We start from the raw sequence: 11086 nt of genomic DNA, 5'->3' as shown, positions 1-11086 counted from the left end.
TTGCTGGTCTAAATGTATGTATTTTATGCTGTTTATGATCTTAGAAGAGTCCCCAACGAATTTCATTGAAAAAACAATGAAAAACAAAGGGTCCAAAAAACAGAGAAATACATAAGAAATTGCAAAAAACAATATAATACATAAGAAATTGATCTGATATCACAATTTTTTTTCATGTAAACTTGCTAAGAACACCACAAAGAGTTTCTATGCCAAAAACTAGAACATTTGGAGCTTTATTTATGGAGTTAGAATAATGCATGAATTCGCATGAAATAGATTACCGGTACTATACAATTTTGTAGATTATATCCCAGATAACCTGCGTGCCAATTTTCGGCGCGATCGCGCGGTCGACGGCCGAGATCTCAAGGGGGGGCCTGGGAGGCCCCCCCCGGCCATATGAACTCCCAAAATACCCCGGCCTAGATAGGGTTAATACTATATGGTTCAGTCCACTTGGTCCTTATTGTCAAATGTATAAAAAATGAAATATTGTATAATTCAAACAATAAAAAACAAAAGAAATAGTGAGTGATGGACATCATCGACTGACTCACCTAGTTGTGCATATCACTGTTTTGTGAAAAATATGCGAAACTTTAAAATAACTTTCTTATTTTACATCTGATATTGATGAAAATTTCAGCACTATGCTAGTTTGATTTTTCTCTATTTATTCAAGTCATCATTTTCCTGGGGTGGACTTACCTTTAACTGTTTGGGATGGATGAATAAGATACATGTACTGTAATTGCCTTCACTTTTAAAGAATTTGTTAAGAGCAAAATGACCATAATTTTGAAATGTTTGGCTTCTCATAATTTTAGCACAGATAGACCATAGTCTAAGTTAAACCAGATTTCAAAATACGGGCCAAAGTATTGATTGCTTGATTTAGTCATTCATTCATTCATTCACTTACTCACTCATTCATTCTCATTCATTCATCAATATATCAATTTATGTATGTACCGGGTATTTATTTAGTTTTCGTTTTTATCAATTCTTTCTAGGGAGGAAGGGCAGACTGGTGTTGAAGGAAGGTTTTTGTGTGTTTTCATGGGGAAAGTTGATACCTCACTGTCGTCAATAGTTACTGCATCATGTATGGTCCACCAGTTGAGTGTGTGGGTGTGTGTGAAGATTGGTGTGTATGTGTTTGGGGGGGGGCAGACTTTGACTCTATATGGAATCCAAAACATATTAAAAGTTGAATTAAACCTATTTTAATTGGGGGTATACCCGTTGCAATTAACCAAATTCAAAAGAGAATCAATTTTATTGGAAAGAGAGGAACAGTTAAAAACAAGTTTTATCAAACTTGGTTATAAAAATGGAGTTATTGAAGTTTGAAAATCTCCCAACACTTTCTGTAGGGATCCTCAAATTCGTTCAGCATGCTTCAAAATGGCTAATTTGTGGACAATTTCTGTTTGTTTTGTACCCAATATCTGATGTGATGAACACTGCATTTAAAATTGGAATATTGCTATTACCTCACCATTTAAATCTCATTTTATTTTGAATAACTAAATATGCCCACTTCCATGTCTGCATTTAGCATCATTCAGACATATTGAAAAGTCATATTCAGTAAACTGTACTATTTATAGATTCAGCAAATATGCCACATATTACAATTAGGGCAACGCTGATTGTTGATCTTGCTATTCGAGCAAGCTCTTCATTGTTCAGAATTCAACCATCCCTAATGGCAGGCAGAACATTCACAATGTAGCGTTTGTGACTTTAGTTGGTGATTTATTTGGGTTATGCCAATTGAAGGCTTTTCAAAGCTCTGACAAATCAGCACTCTGGTAAATCATAGTGCTTTGACAAGTTGATTAATGCTCTGAGCCTCTGACATCACATTACGTCATGTATGTTGTGCAAGTTTTTGTAATGCAGCTGTTATAATATTTTGTCATTAGCTGCTATCTAGGCCCTGTCTTACAAAGAGTTGCGATTGATCCAATCAATCACAACTAAGGAAAGCCAGCAAAGTCAACAATATAAAATGCATGTTTGTTTAAAAGAATTCTAGATATGAATGTATATCCATAAATTCATTGATTTCTTGACAATTTAGTGTGTTCTCTGTTTACAAAGGACATTTTGCAAATTTCCTGTAGAAAAAAAAGACACTGATGGATTTCCATTAAGTTACGATTAATTGGATAAAACGTAACTCTTTGTAAGACGTGGCCCTGGTCTATAAAGCAGAAGTGAATGAGAGAGAGAGAGAAAGATTGAAATTTACATTCAGTCAAATCTATCTTAAAGGACAGGGAGGGTAATTTTGATCAAGTCAAATGAACCAGGGCCATGTCTTACAAAGAGTTGCGATCGACCCAATCAACCAATCAACGTGCATCTTAAAAGTGTTCCATAGATGTGTTGTATATACTTGTATTCATTGTTGTCTTGACAATTTTGTGCCCCTCATTGTTTTAAAGGAGAAGTCCACCCCCAAACAAGTGGATTTGAATAAAAAGAAAAATCCAACTAGCGTAACACTAAAAATTTCATCAAAATCGGGTGTAAAATAAGAAAGTTATGATATTTTAAAGTTTCGCCTAATTTCACGAAACAGTTATATGCACATACCGGTTGGTATGCAAATGAGGGAACTGATCATGACATCACTCACAATTTCTTTTGTATTTCGTTATATGAAATACGGTATATTCTACTATTTTCCGCATTGTCCTGTGGAACAAAGTTTTATTTCTCCCTGGACATGCGGAATTACCATTGATTAACATTTTATTGTTCAGTCAAGTTGGTCCTTATTGTCAAATCTGTAAAAACTGAAATATTGTATTTAAAACATTAAAAAAAAAAAGAAATAGTGAGTGAGTGACATCATCTCTATTCTCTCATTTGCATGTGACTAAATTGTGCATGTAACTATTTTGTTAAAAATAAGCGAAACTTTAAAATGTCATAACTTTCTTATTTTACATCCGATTTTGATAAATTTTCAGCATTATGCTTGTCTGATTTTTCTCTATCAATTCAAATCAACATTTTTTTGAGGTGGACTTGACCTTTAACAAAATACATTGTGCAACTTTCCTGTAGGAAAAATTGTGACATTCATGGATTTTGATATAGTTGAGGTAAATTGGATCAATCACAACTCTTTGTAAGACAAGACCTTAGTTTCCCTCAGTATGTGTTTAATCAGCCCCCTTGAACATCGAAAAATCTCAAATTTATGAGAAAATATCATGATTATCGGTCATGAGCCTTTGTCATCCACGTGTATATTAGAAAATCTTCGACAATTATCTTCGGATGACAGTCTACATCATGATATATCATACTATTATCACATTGGTTATTCATTAAAGACATTATGCGGTACATATTTTTTTAAATGCACTTGAAAAGTTTATCAAGATTACATTTAAAGAGATGATCTGAGATAGAACTAAATGCTCAAAAACTATTTATTGGATGAGAATAAATGTTCATAATATACGGTTGAGTGAAAACTGACCATTTTGTCATTAGTGTGAAAAATATCTTTTCACCTGTATAATTAAATGAAGAGCCAAACACGACCATATCATAGATGTGGCATTACAATAGGGAGTTTTCGTAACAGCAATGGGGACGGATATAAGAACACAATTGGAAATGCAATCAAATGACAAAGGACAGCTGGAAGGTCTTTGTCGAAAATTGGTGAACCAGAACAACAGTTTTGTCTTAAGTTTAAGAGCTGACGAAAAATTCCAGGGCCCCGTCTTACAAAGAGTTACGATTGATCTGATCAATCATAACTCTATGGAAATCCAACAATGTCATCATTTTTTCTTTCAGAGATTTGTTTGATGTCCTTTGAAAACAAAAAGAAGCATAATGAATTGTCAAGAAAACAGATAATGTATGGATATATAATTGTACATCATTTCTAGTAATTATTTTGAACAAACATGTATTTTAGATGTTGACGTTGCTGGCTTTCCATAGTTGCGATAGATCAGGGGAGTGTTTCATCAACATTTTCATCCGACAAGTTGTCAGATCTGACATCTTTCTCTGATGTTGATTGGCTGAGAGGTACTGTTACTATGGTAACTGTCGGATAAAGTGGGACTTGTCGGATAAAACGTCCGACAAGTCCTTTCATGAAACGCTCCCCAGATCAATAGCAACTCTTTGTAAGACTGGCCCCTGATATGTCGTTTGTCCATAGTCTAGGAGGAAACTGCTGGTTTTGTTCACCAATTTTCAACATAGACTTCCTGGTTCTAGTGGGTGTTTCATAAAGCTGTTCGTAAGTTAAGAGCGACTATAAGAACGACTGGTGATCCTTTCTTTTGGTAAATGGTATACATCATTGGCGATGGTTTAGTGCGTAAGAAAGGTTCACCAGTCGTTCTTAAAGTCGCTCTTAACTTACATTTGAATTTCACAAAAATGACATCTGGCATCATGGTCAGTTAGCCTCATAAATTGCTAATATTTTGAAGTCTGAAATTAAAGAAAGTTGTTGAATTTGATATTCTATAACTTTCACCTTTAACCTGTCCCATCCACCCTTTTTGCGTTATTGAACGACCGGTACATGTATGTCTTTTGTGTGATAAATGGTTGGCCAACTCTCGGTCAACTTGATGTAAACCGGTTTCTTGTTAATGTGATGTGATGATGATATCAACGCCTCCATCTGCGGAACATTTCTGAAACGGTACGGCGGAATAACGGTTTCATCAGGAGGTATATCAACACGTTCCAGAAACTGTTACTGATGGTCAGTACGAGAATGAGATTTCTAGCGATACAAGGGATTCGAATTCCAGTCAAGGCGCTCACAATGCTTGAAAAGACCGCAGCACCCCACGTGATATAAAATGCACCCGTAACGGCAAGAACTGTCCTGACGTCTTTGTTTCTATACGAAGCTCTTTCATCGCTCATTGGTTGATCGGGTTCTTGATGAGGTTGCGTCCGAAGGACTTGAGTCGCTATCACCCGCCGGTGTCTTCTGGCGACGCGCATCATCGCAATATTGCAAAATGCCGTCACAATTGCTGACGTAACAATGGGTATGAAATATACGATGTGGATCGGATTCGATGCTATGTCTGCCGACGCAAAAATGACGTCATCGATCCCGGTTAGTGCCTTGTGGAGCAAACTTGAAGAGGAAGTTATCGTTCCTATGAGGATTCCGGAAACTAGAAGTAACTTCATCCGATCGTGTGTCATTATCGCATTGTATCGCAATGGTCTTGTGACGGCGATATATCGATCGATACTGATACAAGAAAGGATCATGACCGATTGATTAAATAGCGTGGAGCAGACAGACACTCCGATGATATCGAAAGAACGCAGCGTGGTAATTGGTATCCCTGAAAACCTGATTGAATGGAAAGTACAACAAAATAAACCGACAGAGAAATCGACGATTGCTACGACTTGGAAGCTGATCCGCGTATTCTCGCTGAAGCATTGCTTTGTGAACTTGAGAGCAAGAAGGTTTATGATATTAGAGATTGTTGTTACGATGCCACATAAAATAAAGAAAGAAGATGTTAAAAGAGATGGCGTACACGAGTCATCAGAAACATTCAAGATACAGCTTAAACAGGACTGGGTCGTAAGTGCCATATCTCTCCGATCATCAAAATCTCCGATCAGGAAAGCAAAGTATTCTCTTAAAATTCCCCAACTGGACGATCTGGGGGAGCGTTTCATGAAGGATTTGTCGGACCTTTTGTCCGACAAACTCTGTGTTATCCAACAGTTACCATAGTAAGAATCCTTATTAGCCAATCATATTCAAGGAAAGTTGTCAGATCTGACAACTTGTTAGACAACGAATGCTGATGAAACACTCCCCCTGTTGGCCTCTTCCTAGATTCCTAAAGAAAAATGTTCTTGGTTGACATCTTGTAAAGTCAGGCGCGGTATATTTTTTTGGGGGGGGCGGGCTTCACTTGCATATTTCAAAATAGTAGAAAGTAGATTCGATTGCCGTTTCCCCTTACAGATGTCGACCCATTCCGAGAAAGATCTCTTTAAGAATCGTAGAAGCTTAGTCATATAGATCATTGCATTTGTAGAAGATTATGTTTATTTCGAATTGACTAAATCACACCCCGAGAAAGATCTCTTTAAGAAATAATAGAACTTCATTTATACATGTAGACCATTGGATTTGTATAAGATTGAGTTTATTTCGAATTCACTAAGACATTTGCTTTTAGCGGAAAATAACTCGTCACTTTCAATTGTTACCTGAATCTGACAACTTGTTAGACACGAATGTTGATGAAACACTCCCCTGTTGGCCTCTTCCTCGATTACAAAAAAGTTCTTGGTTGACATCTTGTAAAGTCAGGCGCGGTATATTATTTTTTTTGGGCGGGCTTCACTTGCATATTTCAAAATAGCAGAAAGTAGATTCGATTGCTGTTTCCCCCTACAGATGTCGACCCATTCCGAGAAAGATCTCTTTCTTGAAAGTTTAGTCATATAGATCATTGCATTTGTAGAAGATTGTGTTTATTTCAAATTGACTAATTCACACCCCGAGAAAGATCTCATTAAGATTCGTAGAACTTCATTTATAATTGTAGACCATTGAATTTGTAGAAGATTGAGTTTATTTCGAATTCACTAACCGCCCTTTCACACGGGAAACAAAAAATCGTAATATGAATGATGATTCCAGTGAAAAATAAGGCTAATGACGAATAATTAACACGTATGAAACCAAACTAGAACATGATTGGAATAACGAACGCTAATCACAGTCACGATTACAATAGCAATGATCATTACAATGATGATTCAAGATTCACGTGTGTAAAGGCCCTAAGACTTTTGCTTTTAGCGGAAAACAACTCGTCGCTTTCAATATCATGAGTTTTAAAGTTGCTATCCTTGAAAACTTCAAAGTCGCCTATGAATAAACTACAACTGTTAACTCATCCAGAACAACCACAACTGATCTGTGCTTCAACGGAATATTTTTATTCACCATGTTCACGAGTGTTATGAAGAACGAAAATGATAGCTGTTAATACTGGGTGTTCGTACGTGTGTGTGCGTTTGTTTGCGGAGGAGGGGGGGGGGGGGGGGCAAGATGTGTGTGTGTGTACCCCCAGGAGCCATTTTATGTATTCATCATCTTCACCTTTGAATATTCACAACGGAACTATATATAGACCTCTAGGAAATCGGTTTGATAAGTTTATATAATAATTTCTCTGATAACAGGGGCGGATCCAGCTTTCGCCAATAGGGGGGGCCGAAAAATATTTTCATCAACATTTTTCTCGATTGGCCGCTATAATCTGATTTTTTTTTTTTTTTTTTGGGGGGGGGGGGGTTCAGGGGGTAGTCCTAACTAGAGACTGAAGTTTTAAGTATATGTTAGTTTTTATTGTTATAAACAAGATAAGGTATCTCATGTGGTCTTAATATATAATGCGAGCGCGAAGCGCGAGCTCAAATTCTTTGATATTTTATGTCCTTAGACCTGAAGATTCTGAGGAGATTTTATAATCATGAAAAAGATAAGTATCCAACTAAACAATGCGAGCGCGAGCCGAAATGTTATCATAGTAACGTGAAAAGGGACTCAATTAGGACTGTGTTTAGTGATTAATGAAGAGGATACAAGTATCACCAATTAAACAATGAGAGTGCGAAGCGCGAGCTCAAAATTTTTGATATTCCGACCTGAAAACTGGACAGTCTAAGCGCGTTTTTATTTAAATACAGAAAAAGCTGTGTGTCTCAAACAATGAAATGCGAGCGCGAAGCACAAGCTCAATTTTTTCATATACTGACATGATAAAGGAGCATTTTGACAAATTTTGGTAAGAATTTCCAAAGAGGATAGGTAACTCACAAATCAAACATTGCGAGCGCACAGCGCGAGCTGAAAATTTTGATATAAACAATTTGTGTAAAACAAACAAAATAATTAAAGCTTGATGTGCGAGCTAAAATATTGTGTGCAAATTGATTTCAGATCTGGATATATAAGTGTCATTTAATCCTCTTGAATGGGATTCATTGGCACAGGCAATGCGAGCGCGAAGCGCAAGCGAAATTTTTTATATAAAGTTCTTTTTCCAATTCTTCCCCTTACCCTTTTCTTGTTTCCTTTCGGGGTCGGGCCGGCCGTTACGAGGTTGTAAATTACACATCCTGGGTATGATACCTCTTTCCTACCTTTCTTTAGTGTTTTTCCTATAGTACACTTTTTCTGCAGGTTGTCAAAAAATAGGGGGGGCCGGGGCCGGCTCGGCCCCCTCCTGGATCCGCGCCTGGATAAGGAAGAGCGGAGATACGAATTTGCATTTATAGATCTATGGGACGTTTCACAAAGAGTTAGCTTTGCCATTACTTCAACTACCATGGCAACAGGGCTCAGCGACCAATCACACTCAAGGTTTCCATGGAAGTAACTAAATGGCTAAGGTACAGTGGAAAAGCTACCGAGGTATGCTTTTATGAATGCAGGCCCTCGATCGTGATGTATAGGCAGATAAACAGATCCATCCTAAGTGTTTTTCATTTGACGTATTTGAACAAACCAAGGATAGATGGAACACCCCCTGAGTCAAACTAGAACATGAACGCAAATATGAACAAAATGGTAGGGCCTATATTCGTCGAATTAATAACTGGGAAGAGGGGGCAAAGTGTTTGCATTTGTTCACGCTCACACTCTATTCTCTTACAGTATACAAACTGTGTGATGTTAAGGAAATTGATTAACACGAACTGGTGTTTTTAACCGTTTAGAGGGAATTGCTGAAATACTAAAAGGAGACCCATTTAGCGACAAAGCACACGGAATGACCAGGGTATATTTTGCATGCTTTCACTTTAGACTCAAATTGAAGACAAACATTTGAAAATATAGAATCCTTCAGGCACAGCTCCTCGTTTTATTTTCTTATTTTCTACGTAAGAAAGTGTTGAAGCTGAAATTGTGTGCGCGCTATAGGGTGCGTGTGTGTGTGTGAGGGTTTGTGTTGTGTGTTTGTGCGCGCGTGTGCACTCTTTATAGATAAATACTTATTGAATTATAAAATCAATCAAAAAGGTTAGCATTGACTGGGAGGTTACATTATGTCTTTTTCTTAAAAGATTGTTTTGCGTTCATAAAGATCTATACACATGTATCATGTATGCACTTAATAATCCATAAGGGTCTCTAGTCATTCCTTTAAATATATATTTTTAATGCTATCCTTCAAGTTTCAGAAATTATGAATTTCCTTGATTGAAAAACGGTCGAATTACCGTTCATGTGGCAAGAAACCCCCGGTGAATCAGGTTTCGCCTTTATTCATGGCTGAATTATCTATCCATTGGCTATTGTCATTCATAGCTTGCGTCTTCTTTTTTTTTAAATACTTCTTTTGTCGTAAGATCGAGAATAGCTGGAGATAGAATTTTAGATAAATTTATAATTATTTTTGATGTCGGTGTTGTGGTGTTAATTTTCAGTAGAACTCAAACATTTTAACATCAAATTCAATAAGTATTTTGGGGGTATTTTCAGTCATTTCAGGGCTTCTTACATTTTCTACAAAGATAAATGATAGGGTGATTTTTTCATTTCTTAGACAGTTGGTTCCGGGGTATGGAACAAATTATACAATCCAGTAACAACAAACTTTGCTTAACAACAAATATAGATATACATAAAAGGTATTGGATCCCAAACTACACTACAAGATTGTGAATAGTAGGCCCTAACCCATAGGGTAGATAAAACATTTGAAATATTTTGGAATATTGCCAAAATCTTCATTTTGTTCTGAATAACATATATTTAATCCTACTGTAGTTTTAGAGAGCGCCACATGTTTAACAACCAAAAAAATAAATAATCTTATCGTCCCAATGTTTTCACATGTACTTGAGATGGAAATGGGCATTAGCCATGAGTGTATTCATATTTCGATGGTTTGATATCGAAATTTTACTTTTGAATGTTGTTGTATCGTTAGAACTCTCTCCAAGCAACAATTTGATACGTCAATGACGTATTTATGATATATACAAGCCGAGATATGGCAACTTACATTCCACCTCGCCCTTAAAAGTTGTTATTTTTTTTCTATTTTTTGCTATTTTACATCGTTCTCTAAATTCAACTGTAGAAATAAGTGACACCTCAATTTGAGACTACTACCTACTTAGCAGTGATCTGGAGGATACATACTAACTACATATGGTGTCAAAACTTTTCTGGGGTGTGGGTTGTACGAACTCCTTAAATAGAGCCCCTATTTTGCTCCCGGTCTATATCTCTATCCAACTTTATATTTCAACACTCTCTGACCTTTTAACCTTCTACATAAGTTGTAATGATAATATTAACAATAATGATACTACTACTACTACTACTGCTACTAAGTATAATAATGATAAATGATAATTGGCTTTTAGATAGCGGTTTACCAATCTACGACTGCTCAAAGGGCTTCACAATTATTATTTCCCGGTCAAGCATGGTCACTGGATTCATAGCTTTTTCGCAGCCTATTAAGGTCCGGTCCCACTGCCCTTACGGATGCAGAGAGGATGTTAAACAGACAAGAATCTTGCCTTCCGATGAAAACGTTATGTATCCGTTGTGTACCCTTTGCATACATGTTTCATACGCTCTATATCCATCGAGCATCCGTCCACTGTGATTTCATTGTTCGCCCATTCTTTCCATTGTCTGGAGCGGCTGAAAGCGGATTGAGCCACCGCGAAATTTTGCTGTATCCGTTATAAGTATGTTTTGTGTCCATCTGCCAGTGGGACCAGGCCTTTAGGCGCTGTCTTGCTAAACCAACCACAATGACGGTTGTTTTCTACCGTTACCCAATAAACTGGGTGAGAGTGGCAAAGTGTGGATTAATGCCTTGTCAAAGGACGCTAGGCCATGGTGGGATTCGAACACACGACCCTGTGATTAAAAGGCGAGAGTCAGAACCGCTACACCACGGAGCTTCCACACCGTAAACCACTTCCGCGATTGTTCATACCACCATGCAAACAATCACACATCACCAAACTCGTTTTTATTTTGTAGCTTTTGAAT

The 11086-nt window shown here is 37.1% G+C and overlaps 1 protein-coding gene across 1 annotated transcript; it reads right to left on the bottom strand.

Moving 5' to 3' along the window:
* Nucleotides 1–4584: 4584 nt before the first annotated feature.
* Nucleotides 4585–5801, bottom strand: LOC135155066 (probable G-protein coupled receptor 21). Its single transcript, XM_064103621.1, has one exon. The coding sequence runs from the start codon at nt 5716–5718 to the stop codon at nt 4672–4674; it is 1047 nt and encodes a 348-aa protein (XP_063959691.1). The 5' UTR covers nt 5719–5801; the 3' UTR covers nt 4585–4671.
* Nucleotides 5802–11086: the final 5285 nt, after the last annotated feature.

The sequence above is a fragment of the Lytechinus pictus genome, chromosome 8 (genome assembly GCF_037042905.1).
Source record: "Lytechinus pictus isolate F3 Inbred chromosome 8, Lp3.0, whole genome shotgun sequence".
Taxonomy (NCBI): Eukaryota; Metazoa; Echinodermata; class Echinoidea; order Temnopleuroida; family Toxopneustidae; genus Lytechinus; species Lytechinus pictus.
Note: the sequence above shows the minus strand (reverse complement) of the source record. Positions and strands in the feature narration are given on the sequence as shown.